Source organism: Papio anubis, chromosome 12 (assembly GCF_008728515.1).
Source record: "Papio anubis isolate 15944 chromosome 12, Panubis1.0, whole genome shotgun sequence".
NCBI lineage: Eukaryota > Metazoa > Chordata > Mammalia > Primates > Cercopithecidae > Papio > Papio anubis.
Genome location: NC_044987.1, coordinates 16,398,610 through 16,418,420, shown reverse-complemented (window position 1 = coordinate 16,418,420; position 19,811 = coordinate 16,398,610). Strand labels below are relative to the sequence as shown.

Here is a 19,811-nt window from a genome sequence, read left to right as displayed (position 1 = left end):
TGAACCGGTTGAAACCGGATCAACCGGATGGAACCTGATCAAACGATCAACCGATAGAACTGGATCAAACCGATCAAACCGATGGAACCAGTTCAACCAGATGGAACCGATGAACCGATCAAACCGTTCAAACCGATGGAACCTGATCAAACCGTATTCAAACTGATGGAATCCGATCAAACCGATCAACCGATGGAACCAGTTCAACCGATCAAACCGTTCGATGGAACGATGGAACCGTTGAACCGATCAAACCGGATGGATCAAACCGACCAAACCGATGGAACTGGATCAAACCGATCAACCGATGGAACCAGTTCAAACCAGAAATCGATGAAATCGATCAACCGTTCAAACCGGATGGAACTGCTCCAACCGATGGAACCGGATGGAGCTGGTTGAAACTGGATCAAACCGATGGAACCTGATCAAACCGTTCAAACCGATCAAACCGGATGGAACCTGATCAAACCGGGTTCAAACCGATGGAACTGGATCAAACCGATCAAACCCTGATCAAACGGTTCAAACCGCTCGAACCGTTCAAACCGGATCGAACCGATGGAACTGATCAACCGATCAACCAGATGGAACCAGTTCAAAAACCTGATCAAAACCGTTCAACCGGATGGATCCGGATCAAACCGATCAACCGACAGTCTGCAACCTGATCAAACCGGGTTCAAACCGATGAACTGGATCAAATCGATCAAACCGATGGAACTGATCAAACCGATCAAACCGAACTGGATCAACCGATCAAAACCGATGGAACTGGATCAAACCGATCAAACCGATGCAGAATCCGGATCAAACCGATCAAACCGATGCAACCAGTTCAAAACTCGATCAAACGCGTTCAAACCGGATGAACTGGATCAAACCGATCAAACCGATGAACTGATCAAACCGGATCAAACCGGATGGAACCAGTTCAAAAACCTGATCAAAACCGGGTTCAAACCGGATGGAACTGGATCAAACCGATCAAACCGGATGGAACCAGTTCAAAAATCCTGATCAACCGCTGTTCAAACCGGATGGAATCCGATCAAACCGATCAAACCGGATGGAACCAGTTCAAAAACCCGATCAAACCGGTTCAAATCGATGGAACTGATCAACCTGATCAAACGATGGAACCAGTTCAAAAATTCCGATCAAACCGGGTATTCAAACCAGATGGACCGATCAACCGTTCAAACCGGATGAAACCGATGGAATCGATCATCAACCGTTCAAACCGGATGCAACTGGATCAAACCGAAACCGATGGAACCAGTTCAACCGGATCAACCGGTTCAACCGATGAACCGTTGAAACCGGATCAAACCGATGGAACTCCGATCAAACCGGTTCAAACCGATGGAACTGGATGAAACCGATCAACCGGATGGAACCGTTCAAACCGATCAACCGTTCAAACCGATGGAACCGATGGAACCGGTTGAACCGATCAAACCGGATGGAACCTGATCAAACCGGTTCAACCGATCGAATCGATGGAACCGGTTCAAACCGATCAAACCGCCGGAACCGATGGAACCGGGATGGAACCGTTGAAACCGATCAACCGATGGAATCCTTGATCAAACCGGCTCAAACTGATGGAACTCCGATGGAAACTGGTTGAAATCGATCAAACCGATGGAATCCCGATCAAACCGGTTCAAACCGATGGAACCAGTTCAAACCAGATGAACCGATGAACCGATCAAACCGGTTCAAACCGGAGGGAATGATGAAACCGATCAAACCGTTCAAACCGATGGAACTGATAAAACCGATCAACCGATGGAACCGTTCAAACCGATCAAACCGATGAAACCGATGGAACCGATGAAACCGATGGAGCTGGTTGAAACCGATCAACCGTTCGTTGGTTGAAACCGATCAAACCGTTCAAACCGATCAAACCGATTCAACCGATGAACCGATGGAACCGATCTGATCAAACCGTTCAAACTGATGGAACCGGATGAAACCGATGGAGCTGGTTGAAACCGATCAAACCGATGGAATCGGTTCAAACCGATCAAACCGCTCAACCGGGTTCAAACCGGATGGAACCGATGAAACCGATGGAACCGATTCAAACTGATCAAACCGTTCAAACCGATGGAACCGATGAAACCGATGGAGCTGGTTGAAACCGATCAAATCGATGGAATCCTACCGTTCAACCGATCAAACGGGTTCAAACCGATGGAAGTGGATCAAACCGGATGGAATCGATCAGAACCGGTTGAAACCGATCAGTCCGGATGGAATCGATCAAATCGATGGAACCGGGTTGAACTGATCAAACGGATGGAACCGGTTGAAATCGACGTCGATGGAACCGTTTGATCACCAAACCGATTGAACCGTTGAAACCGGATCGATGGAACCGTTGAAACCGATGATAGTAACGTTCCATCAACCGGATGAACGATCACCGATGGAATCGCTGAAACCGATCAACCGACGAACCGGTTGAAACCGGATCAAATCCGGATCAAACCGGATGGAACCGGGTTGAAACCGGATCAAACTGATGGAATCCGGGTTGAAACCGGATGGAGCAGGTCAAACCGATGGAACCAGTTGAAACCGATGGAGCAGGTTCAACCGATCAAACTGATGGAACTGATCAACCGATGGAACCGGTTGAATCGATCAAACCGGATCGAACTGCTGAAACCGATCAAACCGGACGGAACCGGTTGAAACCGATCAAAATCGATGGAACCGGGTTGAACCGATCAAACCGATGGAACAGGATCAAACCGATGGAACCGTTCAAACCGATGGAGTTGGTTGAAACCGATCAAACTGATGGAACCGGTCCGATCAAACCGGATGGAACAGGATCAACCGATGGAACCGTTCAAACCGATGGAGCTGGTTGGAATGATCAAACCGATGGAACCGTTCAAAACCGATGGGATATTGAACCGATCAAACAGGATGAACCGGTTCAAACCGGATGGAACAGGATCAAACCGATGGATGGAACTGGTTGAAATCGATCGAACCGGTTCGAATCATCAAACCGATGGAACCGATGGAACTGATGAAATCGATCAAACCGTTCAAATCGATCAACCGATGGAACCGATGGCTGAAATCGATCAACCGGTTCAACCGGATCAAACCGATGAACCGGATGGAATCCATTGAAACCGGATCAAACTGGTTCAAACAGGATCAAACCGATGCGGAAATCCGATGGAATCCGGTTGAACCGGATCAAACCGTTCAACAGGATCAAACCGGATGGAACCGATGGAACTGGTTGAAACCGATCAAACCGTTGAAACCGATCAAACCAGATGCACCGGTTGAAACCGATCAACCAGACGGAATCGTTCAAACCGGGTTCAACCGATCAAACCGATGAAACCGATGGAACTGGTTGAACCGATCAAACCGGTTCAACCGATCAAACCGATGAACCGGATGGAACTGGTTGAAACTTGATCAAACCGTTCAAACTGATCAAACCGATGAAACCGATCAAACCGTTGAAACCGGATCAACCAGATGTAACTGGTTGAAACCGATCAACCAGACGAACCGTTCAACCGGTTCAAACCGATGAAACCGATGGAACTGGTTGAAACCGATCAAACCAGATGGAAACTATTGAAACCGCTCAAACCGCCTGCAACCAGATGGAACTGGTTGAAACCGGATCAAACCAGATGGAACTGGTTGAAACCGATCAAACCGCTCAAACCGGATGGAACTGGTTGAAACCGATCAAACTGGCTCAAACCGGATGGAAACTATTGAAACCGATCAAACCGATGAACTGGTTCAACCGATGGAACCAGTTCAAACCGATGTGAACTGGTTCAAACAGTCGATGAAACTGGTTTTCAACCGATCAACCGATGCAACCAGTTCAACCGATGGAACCGGATGGAACCAGTTCAAACCGATCGATCAAACCGTCAAACCGATGAAAACTGGTTGAACCGATCAACCGGATGGAACCAGTTCAAACCGGATGGAACCGGATAGTTCAAACCGGATGGAACCGGATGAACCAGTTCAAACCGATGGAACCGATGGAACAGTTCAACCGGATGAACCGATGGAACCAGTTCAACCGGATGGAATCGATGGAACCAGTTCAAACCGGATGGAACCGATGGAACCACCAACCGGATGGATCTGGTTCAAACCGGATGGAACCAGTTCAAACCGACGGATCAAACCGCTCAAACCGGATGAACTGGTTGAAACCGATCAAACCGATGAACTGGTTCGAACCGCGGAACTGTTCAACCGGACGATCAAACCGTTCAAATCGATGAAACTGGTTGAAACCGATCAAACCGATGGAACCAGTTCAATGGAACTGGTCTAACCGGATGGAACCAGTTCAAACCGATGGAACTGGAAGTTCAACCGATGGAACCAGTTCAACCGACGGGATCAAACCGCTCAAACCGATGAAACTGGTTGAAACCGATCAACCGATGCAACCAGTTCTTCCAACCGATGGAACTGGTTGAACCGATCAACCGCTCAAACCGATGAAACTGGTTGAAACCGATCGATGGAACTGGTTCAACCGACAGAACCAGTTCAACCGATGGAACTGGCTGAAACCGATCAAACCGATCAAACCGATCAAACCGATGGAACCAGTTCAAACCGATGAACTGATTGAAATCGATCAACCGATCAAATCGATCAAACCGCGATGGAACCAGTTCAAATCGATGGAACCGATGAAATCGATCAAACCGATCAACAGGTCTAAACCGATGGAACTGGATCAAACCGATGAAACCGTAGATGCAACCAGTTCAAACCAGATGGAACAGGATCAACCGACCAAACCGGTTCAAACCGATGGAACCGGTTGAAACCGATCAAACTGATATGGAACCGATGAAACCGATGAACCGATCAAACCAGACGAATCGTTCAAACCGATGGATCATCAAAGCGATGGAACTGGTTCAAACCAGATGGAACCGTGATGAAATCGATCAACCGTTCAAACCGGATGGAACTGGTTCAAAACCGATCTAACCAGATGAACTGGTTGACCGGATCGGATGGAACCGATCAAACTGATGGAACCGTTCAAACCTGATGGTCAAACTTAGATGTCCGGTTGAAACAGGATCAAACCGATGGAATCGATCAAACCGATGGTTCAACCGATGGAACTGGTTGAATAGATCAAATCGATGGAATCGATCAAACCGATGAATCGATCAACCGATCAACCGATCTATCGATGGAACCGATCCGATGGAACCGGTTCGAACCGATGGTTCAAACCGATGGAACTGGTTGAAACAGGATCAGACCGATGGAATCACCCGAACCGATGAACTATTGAATGATTGAACCGGATGGAACCGATGAACTGGTTGAACCGATCGACCGATGGAACCGGGTTCCACCGATCAAATCGATGGAATCGATCAACCGATCAACCGATGGAACCGATAAAACTGGTTCAACCGATTAAACCGATGGAACCGATCAACCGATTAAAATCCACTAAACCGATGGAACTGGTTCAAACCGATCAAACTGGATGGAACCGGTCCAGTTCAAACCGGATGGGACCGATCGATCGAACCGTTCAAACCGATCAGACCTGTTCAAACCGGTCAAACCGATAGAACCGATCAAACCGGATGGGACCGGATCAAACCGATCAACTGGCTCAAACTAAGTTCAGATCGATCAGACCGATCATCCGATGGATTCGATCAAATCGATGGAACTGGTTCAAACCGATCCAACCGATGGAACCGATCAAACCGGATGGACCGGTTCGATCAACCGATCGCCCGATGGAATCAGACAAACCGATGGAACCGATCAAACGAGATGAAATCGATGGAACCGATCAACCGATGGAACCGTTCAATCCAGTTCAAACCGTATCAGACCAGATGGAATCGAATGAAACTGCTCAAATGCTCAAACCGATTAAACCGCTCAAACGTGGATCAGACCGGATCAAATCGATGGAACCGATCAAACCGATCGATCGGAATCAGATTTGTCCGATGGAACCGATGGAAGATCAGACCGGATCAGGACCGGATCAAACCGATGGAATCCGGATCAAACTGTTCAGGATCGATGGAACTAGATGGAACCGATGGAATCGATCAAATCGATCAGATCGATCAAACCGATCAGACCAGATGGAATCGGATCAACCCAGATGGAACGCCATGGAACCGATCAAACCGGATGGAATCCGATCGGATAGGATCAACCGGATGGAAACCAGATCAGACCGATAGGAATCCGATCGAACTCTGATCGATCGATCAAACCGATCAAACCAGGTCAGACTGGACCCGATCAAACTGGATCAGACCGATGAACTGAATGAAACCGCCAACCGATCGTAAATCGATCAAACCAGATCGACTAGTTTTACCGATGAAACCGATCAAACCGATGAAAGCAGATCAACCGATCGTGACCGATCAAACCAGACTGCATCCAGACTGCATTCAAATCATTAGCCACATCAGACTTGGACCAAACCGACCAGAGTAGACTAGACCATATCAAACGCATCCGACTGCACTGCATCATTTCAGATACATCATTCAGACCAAACCGACTTCAGAAAAGACGAAACGGTCTTCCATCAGACCATATCAGACTAGATCACACTCCAGACCCGATCGCAGACCGACAAGACTAATTCAAACCGACCAGAAAGACGGTAAATTGACCAGACCGATCAACTGACCAGACCGATCAGGGATCGATCGATCGATCAAACCCGGATGGACATCCGTGATCGCATCTGTGATCAGACTCGACCTCCAACCGGATCAGACCGAATCCAAACCGATCAGACCGATGAAACCCGATCAGATCGATCAATCCAGATCGATCAATAGATCAAACCGGATCAGACCGATCGACTCAGACCAAACCGACCAACCGACCAGACTAGACTGTAGATCGACCGAATCGACCAAACCGATCAGATCGATTGAACCGATCGATAGACTGAACCGATCAGACCGATTCAGACTAGATCAGATCAGTCCAACCGAATCAGACTGGACCACACCGGATCAGACCAGACCAAACCGGACCGAACCGGATCTTGTAAATAGAGAGGAACATGCTGAATTCCTCCAAATAAATGAGTGACTATATAACCAAATGATTTAATAAATGAGTGTAATCTAGGCTTCCTCCAGGTGGTTCTTTCTGTAAAACAGTTCGATCTGGAGTCACCTTTGAAATGCTGAATACATAACAGCCAATCAACAGAGTTTGTTTCTGAATATTCATGCATAGATGATGCTCCCAGTCAATATGTTTGATTATTTTTCTGTTTACTGAGAACAACTTAATCCTCCCAATCGCTATAACCACAATCCTTGGAGTCTTCTTCAATGCCTTTTATTCAAACCCTTTATCCAATCTACCTGAGAATCCTGACGGCTCTAACTTTATAAAATTCCAGAATCTGATGGCTCACAATCCCCCTGGCCCTGGCCCAAGCCACCTCTTCCATGGATGTCTGCAATAGCTTCCTAACTGATCTCCTCCCTATATCATCTATTCTTGGCATAGGGGCCTGAGTGAACCTGTTCAGGCCTTAACTCCTCTGCTCCCAGTGGCTCCCACCTCACTCACCCTTCCAGTAAGGTGGTTACACAATCTGGCTTCACCTGACTGATCTCTCACTCTTTGCCCTACTCCAGCACTAGCCTGCTGTGATTCTTCACACATCTGCCTCAAGGCCTTTGCACTCACTGCTCCCTCCCTGTCTTCCCAAAGGCGCCCTCATGGCTCCTCTCTCACTTTCTTCAAAAATCCCGACTCTATCATTGTACTGTGAATTCCTCAAGGAAGAATGTGATGTATCACTCACAGCACTTTTTAGTCCAATGCATGACATTCAATCAATTTTTGCTAATGGAATACCCAATGGTATTAATAATCAGGATATATGGAGAAAACCTTACTAGCCACAAAACACTCACATGTAGCTTCTCTAACCACAACTCCAGGAAAATGCAGTCATATTCCCATTTTACAGATGAGGAAAACAAGGCTTAGAGAGGCTAAGAGTATTTCATAAGCTATTTGGTAGCAGAATTAAGTGTTCAAGCTGAGCTTTTCTAGCTTTTAGATGTAACTCCAGCAACTCTGGAAAGTGTAAAGCAAAAGAAAACACCAACACAGTCCATTTTGCCATTTCACTGTAATGCTGAGTTGGGTGCCCCCCAAGTCCTTCCCACTCCACTGCCCTGTACCAGCCCCTACTGCATACGTCTATCAACGACTTGGAGGAAGATGGTGGCGTGGTGCTGGAGATTATTCTCCTTGGGGTTCTTCACATGGCAGGTGTATTTGCCCGTGTCGCTGAACTCCAGGTCCCTCAGCACAATGGAAATGTTGTTCATCTTCTCCTTAGTAGAGCCTACCAGAGTGATGCGGTCATCGTCTTTCAACGTCACCTTGGGGTCAGACTTCTCATTCTTCACAGTCCCCTCTATGAGCTGGTGGAGGAAAGGCGTTGGAGAGAGAAGGTGGCCAAGAAAGAATCAGGGTCCTCAAGGGTCATGACATCACACCAGCCCACTCCTTAAGTACCTTCCCTGTCCAGGACCAGGAAGAGCCTGCAGTCACACCCTGCTCCTTGCCCCCACAGTTTCCTCTTCCAGCGTCAATAGCTCTGCCTGTTTAACCTGAATTTTGCTTGTTTCAGGCTAAACCCATTTCCTTTTATTAAGGTCTCCCTGGAATGCAGCACAGCTCTTACCGCTCTCTTCATAAAAGCCTTTTATGTAATGACTCCTGCAAGCACTGAACTCATTTCCCTCTGTCACCTCCCACCCAGCCTCTGCTGACACCATGCGCATCTGAATTCTGGCCCTCTATCAAGACCTGGATCAATCCCACAGCTCTGCCCGTCAGCACCCTCTGAGGTCAGCATTTAATTATAACCAGAGTTGGTCTCTTGTGGCTTCCCTGTGAAAGTCTCAGGTTGGATCCCCCACTAGATTGTAGAGTGAGTACTCAATAAATACCTGTTGATTGGTTCACTCCCACTCCCATCGCAGCCCCACCAATGATCCTGCAGCTCTCCCTCCTCTCTCCCTTCCTTTCTCCTTTCCCTGCCAGTCCAGCCTCATTTAGACTCTTCTCATTCCCTCTCTCCAAGCTTTCCAAGGCCTTTCTCTCTCCTGTTTGTTAGACTAAACTATTGATTTTTAGACAAGCAGTCCAAGCTCCGGGTATTTCTTAAGACCAGACGGAGGACTCTAGCCCAGAATTCCAACAGTCCCCGAATGCTGGCAACACGATCTATGCATCTCTCCCAGTTACATTCTTCCTGGCAGGCTCTGAAAAGAATACTGGGAGAAAGGGTGGCAAAAGGTTCTGGGGACCATCGCAGTGGGTCTCAGTCCGGAAGTGACCAGAGCCTGGGAGGGAAGGCATGGGTAAGGGAGGCTGGGCTGTACTGTCCTTCCTCCAAATACTTACAATCTTGAATGCGTCACTGCTGTTGTAGGTCCACCGGAAGTGGAGGTCCTCGAAGCCAAAGCAGCTGGAGAAGGTGCAGGGCAGCAGGATCTCCGTGCCATTGACAGCGTAGATGTTGGTGGCCTTTCCCACAGACACCTCCAGCGACAGGGTTACGGGGAGCAGGAAGAGGCCTGTGTAAGGAGCACCGCCTCCTTAATAAAACCCCACCAAAACCTCAGCCTGGAGCTCTGGAAGGGGATGCTCGGACAGGGCGGAGTGACTTGGCCAGCAGGGAGGTCTCTGTCACCCTCCGTCCCAACTTCGGGAGGATGGCTCTCTACTCCAATTAACACCGTCTGGGCTGCCCTCCATCATTCTCCATTTCTCCCCTGGAAAGGACTGAATTCTGGATCAGGGAGTAGCCCTTGTGGCGCTCTGGATGACCACCAGGGGTCACCCCAACCCAAGGAAACGAAGGCCTGGCCGCTGCCGCGAACCGCGCCCGCTCCACCCCTCACCTGGGGACGCAGTGCCTGGAAGCGCTCCTGTCGCACCCACCCCAGGACGCGCAGGGCGGGCTCCCTTCTGTTTGCAGGGGAATTCCCCTAGGACAGTGCGCACCTCCCGCCAGGTTTTCAGGACTGGCGGGCGGGGCGGGCGGGGCAGTCGAGGCGGGGGAAGAGCCGGGTCCCGTAAGGTGAGGAAGAGAAACGCGGCCGCCGCAGTCCCGGGCTGCCGTCCAGCAGCCTCTCGTTCCCCCGTACTGGAGGCTCCTCCCTGGCCCCCAGGGGCTGAGAGGCAGAAGGACACGTTCGGGCTGGACCTCGCTGGGTCAGCCGAGTCCGACGCACTCTGGCAGCCAAACGGGAGCCTGGGAACCGCAGGAAGACGGCCGGGCGGGGAGGAACACGGCGCGGGTGGGGACCAACGCGGGTCTTGGAGCTGGGCGGCCGCGGGGGCGCGGGGGCGCAGCCAGGGTGGGAAAGTCACAGGCAGAAGCCACCCTGGGGAGGGATTCCCGGCCAGCCCAAGTGCACGCGCGCGGGGGCGGGACGGGGAGGGCGCTGGACACGCGGTCCTGTCCTGAGCCCGGCAGCCCGGCCTCCCTGCCACACTCCGCCCCCTCGTCCCGGTGCGTCCCCGAGCGCCCCTAGGCTTCTTTCTCACGCTTCGTACCTCCTCCCCAGCACTCCGATGCGACCCCTCTCCGCTGGGACAAGGCCGCTCCGCTCACGGCCTCCAAACTGCCGCTCCGTGTCCTTGTAAGGGGGCCTGGTTCCCCGCCCCCTCCCCACCCCATGTCCTGCAGATGCCTCAAGGAAACCCCACTCGCCTCAAGGTCGGTGGGGGCGGGTGTCCGGAAGTGGATGCCTGCCTCTCCTCGTCCCTAGGGGAAACTGGCACCTTCCACCCGCACTCTCAGGAAGGCCCTGTGTTGTCTAACTTAATTCCCTGTTCTGCATCATAAACCTCTTGTTTTGCCCCCACCAGATGATAATGCGTCTTAGCAATGCTTTTCAAATGACAGAAAAGGATTTCCAAGGAGAGCTGGCAGCCCTGCCGGCTCAGCTTCTTCCTGTGCCCTTAACTTCTGATGACAAAGTGGAGTGCTCATAGCCCCCAGCCCTAAAATCACTCCCCGTGGTCCAGTAATCCCATCGTGATCCAGCCACTGCCGGTGACAGTAGTAATAACTGATATTAACTGAGCATCTACTATGTGCCAGGCACATTTCATCCTCACCTGTCCTATGAGTCACCTACTATTATAGGTCCACATTGTAGGTGAGACAACTGAGCCTGGAGAGGTTAGGTAACTTGCCTGCGAGATCCGGATCTGCCCACCAGGGCTCTGATTAGTGCTGGGAAGTTATTTCAATTAGCCTTCATTTTTGGTCAGCTTCTAGGATTCATGGCCAGCCAGAATTTGTTCTAGAGCTATGGTTTTCAAACTTGAGAGTCATCAGAATCCCCTACAGAACAGCTACAGCTGGCTCCACCCAGCCCCTGGAGTTCTGATCCAGAAGGTCTGGAGTGGAACCTGAGCTTTTACATTTCTAAAAAGTTCCTAGGAGATGCTGTGAGCAGGGACCACACTCCGAGAACCACTGTGCCAGAGGATTTGTGGATACTAACTCCAACTTTTATTAGAATGCTCAAAGGCATGTATAATGTTCCCATTTTATATATGATGAAATTGAGGCTCAGACAGGTTAAGTTGACTTGCCCAGGGCCACACAGTAAATGGTGAATTTGAGACTGAGCAGTTACTATAGGATAGGAGAGGTATTTTATATACACTGTCTCATCATAATCCTTTAGGTTACTATTATTAACCTTCATCATAATCCTATAAGTTACCTTTTCCTTCTCGATAAACAAATGAGGAAACAGGCTTAAAGAGATTACCTTGCTCATGGCCACACACCCAGTGAGTGGCATAAGCAGCATTCAGATATTAGCCCCCCTTTCACCACTCTGTGACCAACCGTGCTCTCCAAGAAAACACTGATCAGGGCTTAGCATTCCATAGAACTCCTGCCTTTCTGTTTATCTCTGCCCTCCTCCGCCCCATCTCCCCCAAAGGTCTAAGGACAGAAGCCAGACACAAGATCCCACTCTCCAGTCTGCAGCCAGCACTAGAACCTTCTGGTGGGAGACACCGACTCTGCTTCCCACCCTCCGTAGCCCCCACAAACAGGAAGTGAATGCAGAGCAGTGGACAGGGAAGCTGTTAGACAACGCAGCTTCCTGATAGCTAATGGCCTCCCTCAGGGCACCAAGGAGTGTGGCTGCTCCTCATCAGCATACCGGTCCAGGAATCAGGGTCCCGGAGGAGATGGGGCAACTCAAATCAGTGCCCAAATCTCCCTACCTCAACCCCAGCCAGAAAGAGATATTCAAGAGCACAAAAGATGCATGCGAAAAGGGAAATCTTGTTGGTTGCTTTAAATAGAAGCAAAAATGAGCAAAAGACGGGTCCAGAAGAGAGGAGTACACTATTTCTTTAAGGTCTGGCTCATGACACAGTACACATTTCTGCCTGATTTGTGTGCGTCTATGTGGATGACTTAACTCCAATACACTCAGGACTCTGCAAGTGAAGCATTGCTACTTCCTCAGTAGCTGGAAGGGGAAAATGAAAACCGACAGAAATGGTTTCACAGAGTCCAGAGCCCTGTCCAAGTGAAAGCATCAGAGAGGGGGAGCAAGCCTGGCTTCTTCAGTGCACAGCCCTCCCAGCTGGGAGTCATGCAGTCCAGCCAGTTATGTCTGGGAGGGTCATGCACGAGAAAGCTGAGGGGCCTGCCTCCCACTGAACTCAGTGTCTCCTACGAGGTTGCTCTGGGGGAGAGGGAGGAACCAGGGGCAGGTGTTGGTCCACAAAGGCCCCCCGAGGGCTGCTTCAGGATGACCAACCCTGGAGAGGACTGGTGAGCATGCGCAAGGCAGGCCCCCCTCTGCCAGCTGACCTTGAGAAAGTCAGAGGTGCCACATCCGGTGTGCATATCCCCAAGCCAGGGCAGGGATGCCTCTTTCCTACTTCTCAAGGTTGGTGTGAAGCCAAAACAGGAGATTATAAAACACAAGAGGGGCTTCCATGAGTGGGCACCCTGCAGATAGAGGAGGATGGTATTTGAAAGGGGAGCAGGGGACAAGGGTATCCCTCATCACAGGTAGCCAGGGCACCCCTAGCTTCCCTGAATAACCAGTGTCAGCCAAGAATGTCTCCAGGCCATTCCCACATTGATCTGTATTTTCACCCTGTACCACTTCTTGGCTTATTTCCATGTGGCCGTTTCCCTGGAGTAAAGAAAGCCTTGCTTTGCTCTTTTCTGAACTTAATTCTAGAATGTTAAAGTGCACATGTGTGTGTTTGAGAGTGGGGAGCCTCTTTCTGGCATTGTGGACTTGAGGAACAACTCTTCCCAGTCATGATCCCGTGGAATTCCATCCTGAACCCCAAAACCTTGCTTTTCCTCCCTAAAAGGCCCTATCCACTTAGCCACTCTCAGAGCAGCTATTTTCTTTGCCTTCTCTGAAGTCCTCGGCCCCCTGCCATCCTATCTGGGGTTTTGTCTGAGGACTGACTCAGGAACACTTTTGTTAAAGTGGAAAAGTATTCAGCACATGCAAATCACATTATTAAATATTCACACCAGCAGGAATCTTATGGCAGCTACCATTTATCCCAAGGCAAATGTGGAGGCAGGAAACATTCCACCACCTTTTCCCACATCCAGGGATCACTCACAACCACCCCAGGAAAGAGGGGCAGGCTGGTAGCCACTCTAAGTGTAGCTCTGAGGGCTTGCTGGCACGGCGAGTGGACACACGGCTGACTTTGAGAGGGAGGCTGATACACTCTGGCCCAGGGAGAGTTAGAAAGGCTCAGAGTTAGAGCTGAGTGCAGAAAGTGGGCTGAGGCCAGCAGGACAGGACCCCTCCTGGGGTGCAGGCCCTGGGGGCTTTGGGAGGCAGGGCTGGGCCAGGCAAGGCCCCTGGGCCCAGAGACAAAGGAAAGATTTCAGTTCCCTCTCCCTAGGCAACCTGCCTGCTTCCTGCCCACCCCCAGGAGCTTTGCTGGGATGAAAGCATGCCCCTGAGACAGCAGGGGATGCTCAATGAAACCAGCTTTGCAAACAAGTCCCAGCAGCATGCCTGTCCCTCCTCTTACAGGCCAGAGAGCAGGTTGTGCTGGCATGACCCACCCCTGGCTTATGCAAAGATTCCTATACCTCCTTGAGGACTGGCAGTAGGGCAAGATGGTCTGCTGTGCCCAGTCTCCCTCTCATGCTGATCCCACCAGAAGGGAGCCAGTCAAAAGAGCTTTGGGACTCCAGCCTTCTCTCCCAGGTGCCCCCACAGGCTTGCACCTCCAGCAGGTTCAGAAGGAGAATTAAGCGTGTTTTCCAGGTTCAAACCCAGGATTCCAGATTCAAACTCCCTCCACTTCTCCCCTTTCCTCTCTTCTTCTCCACAGTCTCCTTGCTTCTTCTTTCCTTTTTCTCCCTCTGAGTGGGACTGTGCACCCTCTCCTTAATTGCATTCTCATTAAACAAGCCGTTAATAAGTACACACCAGGGGAAATAGGGTTGTGCAACAGAGCACCCTCACAAGTGATAATTAAACATAGATCACAGCAATTAAGTAAATGGGGGAACAAGGAAGGAGTGGGCAGGACAGAGAGATTACCAGTTACATGCTTAGGAAGAGATAGGAAAGCACATAAACCTCAATTGCAATAATACAGCCTTGGAAACTGCTTCTCAGTTTAAGAAAAGGGCATTTTGTTAGGTTATCAGAAATCACTTTGGTCTCAGTCTGTGAGACTGGGTTTGATATGGGGAGAGGGGAAGAGGACTCCTGGAAGTTCACTGCTCTGTACCCAGTCTCCAAAGCTATGAAAATAGCAGCTCTAGGCCCCCCAAGTCTTCATCCTTCCACGCCCATGCCCCAGAGCCTCACTTATTCTTCAGCCCTAAGCACAATCCCTATTTACCTTCCCCCTCACCAGACTTGAGTTAACTGGGAAGCAGCGTGGTGTGACAGAGCCCAAGAAACTCAGATTCTGTCCCACTTGGCCATCAATTGGCCATGCGCCCCTAGACAAGTCACCATCCCTCTCTGGACCATGACTTCCTCATCCCTAGGAGAATTCTGTGCTCTGCTTCCCAAAGTCCCTGCCAGCTCTGATGCTCCCAGGGAACACTTCCAGCTGGCTGTCAGTCATCTCTGTGTCTCCCCTACTGGACTGACAGCAAGGATGTCATCTATGTCCCAAGCTCAGACCAATGCCCCTGTGAGGGCTCAGTCAGTGTTGCCTGGTCAAGGGCCAAAGGGACCTTGGTTGGAGTCCCTCTGCAGACCAGAGGGGCAGGGGACAGAGCAGATGAGGCCAGTCCTGGGGCCAGCAGGTCTCCCACCTACAAGTCACTCTGCTGTCTCCTGGGCTCCCAAAGCGTAGCTCAGAAATTCATCTAAACCTCCATCAACAGGCCTTAGCCCCTACCTGGTCTATACACCTGAACAGTCCTTGGAGAAGGTGGGGCTTCCACCTGGAGAAATGTACCGAGACTATGCCCACAATCCCCCTTACACACATGCGCGTGCGCGCACACACACAGATACATCATTTTCAGAGCCCTCTCGGTTGTCCACAGAGGCCTGGTTCTATGAGTATTCTAACAAACCAGGGACTGGCATCCCCCACCCAGGAACATAAGCCAGAGGTGTGAAGTGGGGTCGTTTAATGACTGTCTGACTTTGAATTCCTCAGTGACCCTTTACCCCTGCCATTGCCACCATGGGGACCTGGGCTGATCTGAGATTCGATGGGGGGAAGAAGCATGGAATGACGTTGTGCCCACCCTGTGAAAAGGAGCCTCAGGCCTCACTGACGCCCACTTCATTAAGGTCACTGTGAAACCAGCATGACATCTGTGCCAAAGGTACAGGAGAAAACACGGGTGTCTTCCACCTCGCCGTACGGAGGTAAATAAACATCCCAAGTACAAGAAATACTCTCTCCCCTCTTCACCACCAGGCACCAACCTGATAGATCTGCACACAGTTTACATTCGCAGAAATAGTAGCCACTTCCCTTATAGGCTTCTATCTCCCTGTTTTCAGCACAAATACCTACATCGTGTGTCTTTCCCAATGCAGGGAGCTGCCGAAAGCCAAATTTGACCAATATAAACAGGAAGAGATGCCGTTGCCGGAGATGGAGTTGGCTTACATTAAAGTCTGGCTATGATTTATGAGGAGATTACATTCTGGACTAATATCATTCCCTAATCTCTTGGAGTTTGACACTCAAAACTCTCATGTGCATATTAATAGATATTAATAATGCTTCTTCCTCCGTGTCCTCTGGACAAGTCTCCTCTGTCTCCATATTCACTCCAAAAATGAAGAGCCGGGAGCAGGTCAAACAGGTCTTCCCTACGGAATCTCCTTGTAGGAAGACAGACAAGGACCTTCCTAAAGGGTCTTGAATGATCCCGCAAGCCCCTCCAGCCCCTTCCAGCTTTGGGGTGCTGCTGTGGAGAAGGCAGTGGCTCCTGAGGAAGGTAGAGGGCAGAGGAGCAAAGCAGGAAAAGGGCCCAGGAGGAAGGGGACTCCCCCACCCCCAATTGGTGCATGCCTGGTGCCTGGGAAACAAGCAAACGGCTCTGGGCAGGGATGCAAACCATCATCCCAACAGTCACACGAGCAACCCACCTGGTACCCCCTGCACCCAAGGCACGGACCCCCTCCTCCAGCATCCTGAACCTCTGAACTCGGGAGACCCGCGCTGCAGCCCCAAGATCCAGCTCCAAAAACCTGGAGCCAAAGGTGCCAGAGACAGCAAAAAAAACTCATCCTGAGACTGGCGGGCTGCTGGGGCAGAGAGGGACGCGCACGGTCCCCAGGGAGCACAGCCTATGAACCAGGCAGGAAGCCGGCGGCCACGGTCCGCATTCCGTGCCGCACTCCAAAGCCCACCCTATCCAAGGCATCTTCCTTCTCGAGTGTCCCCTTCTCTGGGGGTGGGGGGAGGCAAGAGAAGAGACCAAGCTGGGGCTGCCTTACCCAAAAGCCCAGTGCCCAGCCATCTCGCCGGGGCTTTGCCTCGGTCCCCAGCCCCGGGCATATCCTGTTCTCTCCGGAGGGCGCGGGGGGCGCGGGGATGGGATACTGGGCACAGCCGCGCTCTCCGCCCGAAGTCGGCGTTCCGCCACGAAGCTACCCCGGAGCTCTGCGCCGCGGGTCGGGGCTCGGGAAAGTTAGCGGGCAGAGAGCGAGAGGAGGGGGAGGAAGGGAGCGGAGGGGGAGGCGCGCTCGCCCGCTGCTGGGAGCCGGCTGCTGGAGCCGCGGCAGGAGGGAAGGAGGAGGAGGAGCCGGAGCAGGAGCGGGAGGAAGACAGAGCGAGCGCCGCGGCGAGCGAGGCTGCGCCTTTGCTCTGGAAGCGCTCCAGCCGCAGGAGGGGCGGTGGCCGCCGCGGAGCCCAGGGAGCCCCCGCCCGCTGCGCACCCTGCCCGGCGCGCCCCGCCTCGCGGTCCCGGAGCCCCGGGACCAGGCCATACCCCCAACTCCCTCTCCGGTGGGGCTGGGCTGCTGCGGCTGGCACTGCAGGGCCGGCCTGCAGCCACCCGCATCATCCCATGCGCTGAGCTGCCAATTAGGAACATAGTTCAGAGGGGAGTAGAGGTGGAGCTTTTCGGTTGTTGGAAGGCTGTTTTGTTCTGCTTGGGGGAACACGGGAAGGTTAGTGGCTTCCTTTCCCAGGACCGCCAAGAGACCGCTCTAAAGTCCGCAGCGGACACTGCAACAACGGGTGGGCGTGTGCGGGCTTGCCTACTGCAGCCTGCGCCTCCTCGGTGGCCGTGCGATTTGGCGCGCGTGCAGCTTCGGGACCCGCTCCGGCCACCTTCAGCCCCATCGCTCGGCAACTCCGGCGGTTGTTTTAGGAAACCCGGAACAGAGCTTTCCAATTGCAAACTGCCCCCGCCCTCCCTTCCCCCACCCGCCACCCCGCCCCACGTTTCTCCATGGACCCCTTGGAAATCGCCATGCTCCAGGTTAGGGAGCAGGACGGCCCGCTCCTGGTCTGTGTCCTGCGCCCCATTTCCCTCCCCCTGCACCCTGCTTCTCATTTTTCCTACCTAGGCCCTCCCCCTCAGACTCTGCCTTTTCGCCCTCCTCCAACTCTCCGGTTTTCTTCGGAACCGCAGACTCCCTCGGCCTCCCTTTTGGGGTAGGGGTGCAGGAGTCCGAGGTGACAACCAGGTCAGAGGGCTGAGGCGAGGCTGTGAACGAGTAAGCCTTTTCCCAGACAGTCCCAAGTGAAAGAGTTTCACCTGAGCGGTGCTACTTGGGCTGGTGGTTCTGTAAATGAGTAGATCTCCTCCTGAGCACCTTTCCAACCATCCAAGACCCTCCCTGCATCACAGGCCATCTTTACTGTCTAGGACTGGTCCGAACTGGGAAACCTGCTCCCACTTCATGGTCTGACTTCTGCTGCAGGCACACCAACACGCCACCTTCTTAACAGGGGTCTCTGGGTGGGCCTCGGAGTAATAGCGGACCCCTTGAGGTTGCAGGCAAAATGCTGAATGTCTGTTTGCTTTTTCAGGAGAGAGGGTCGCTGCCTTCCCTATAGTGGCACAGAGGCTCTGGCAGCGCCACCATTTATGACTGTATGGCTTTGAGCAAGTTACACAGTGTTCCGGGGGAGCCTCTGCTCCTCATCTATAAAATGGTGAATGCAATAATATTTGCCTCCTAGGCATACTAAGAGCAATGTTACCCCTAGACTTGGGCAACAGGAGCCTCAGCCCTGGATTCCTGGTTTCAAAGGCCCTCATTCTGGCCCTCCTCTGGCCATGCCCCTTCTCACTGGAGAATGAGTCCATGGGACCAAGGGGGCAGGGCAGACAGGGACATGCACCTCCTCCCCTTCCAGACTGTACTCTGGGTATCAGGAACTCTGGAATTCCCCCTATTCCCCAGATCTGTCCTTTCAAGAGCTGACCATATCGGGTGTACATTCAAGGGCTAGAGCAGTGGGCAAGGGACAGCTGTTTGCAGGTGATGGGGAACGCATGGAACTTGACATACACCCCAGGCATGCACAGGAGCCCCTCTGCCTACAGGACCAGAGAAGAGCGTGTGCCAGAGAATGGCCTGAAAGTTTCATTTTGGACATAGTTTTCCAGGTTATCATGAAGGAAAAGTAATTAAAGGCAGATGATAAAACATCAATCTTAACACTTTGCTTTCCTGATTAATATTTAGACATATGTATGATTTCCATTTGTATCTTTGCTCCAGGCCTTGCAACATCAGAAGTGGACCTAGCCGTAAAGAGGGAATGAGGTATTATTGCATGTAAAAGTGCTTAGCAGACTGCTAGGCACAGGATAAACACTCAGTCCATTTGAACTTAAAGAGGTCTGTGGGCCCTGAGGCTGAGCCTCCCGCTCTGTCTCTAGGTTCCAAGGCTTACCCTGTCCTTCCCCCAGGAGGTCCTTGCACTAGATCAGCAGGGCCAGGCACACAAACTGACCACTTTATTTTTACAGCAGGGGTCATGTTTCTCAGAGCCCTAGACTGAGGTGAGAGAGGAGGTGAGCCAAAGGGAAGGAAAGTGACCCCTGCCCAGAGCAGGGGGAGGAGAGGGACAGAGCTGCAGGGTTATCTTTAGATCCTGGTGACAGGAAAAGGTGGCCAGTGTCCTCAGTGCCCTCTCCCCACCTTCCCTGCTACCTCACTGCTACCTCACCAATTCGTAGAGTTTGAAGGGTCCATAGGCAATCCCCATGCCTTAGGGAGGAAGAAAGAGGCTCA

General features: G+C 51.7%; 1 protein-coding gene across 2 annotated transcripts in view; it reads right to left on the bottom strand.

Moving 5' to 3' along the window:
• The window catches only part of SCN4B (sodium voltage-gated channel beta subunit 4), a 30,504-nt gene extending 13,090 nt beyond the window's left edge, over nt 1–17,414 (bottom strand). Inside the window, exons 1-3 of one of the 2 annotated variants that reach the window (XM_003910791.5) lie at nt 17,055–17,414; nt 9,496–9,668; nt 8,279–8,507 (exon numbers count right to left, since the gene is read on the bottom strand). In XM_003910791.5, coding sequence (XP_003910840.3) covers nt 8,279–8,507; nt 9,496–9,668; nt 17,055–17,115 — 463 coding nt within the window. In that variant the 5' untranslated portion in view covers nt 17,116–17,414. Of the gene's footprint in view, nt 1–8,278; nt 8,508–9,495; nt 9,669–10,653; nt 10,675–17,054 lie in introns of those variants that run through there. The other variant, XM_009187381.4, reaches the window with a different exon arrangement.
• Between the last annotated feature and the right edge of the window lie 2,397 nt (nt 17,415–19,811).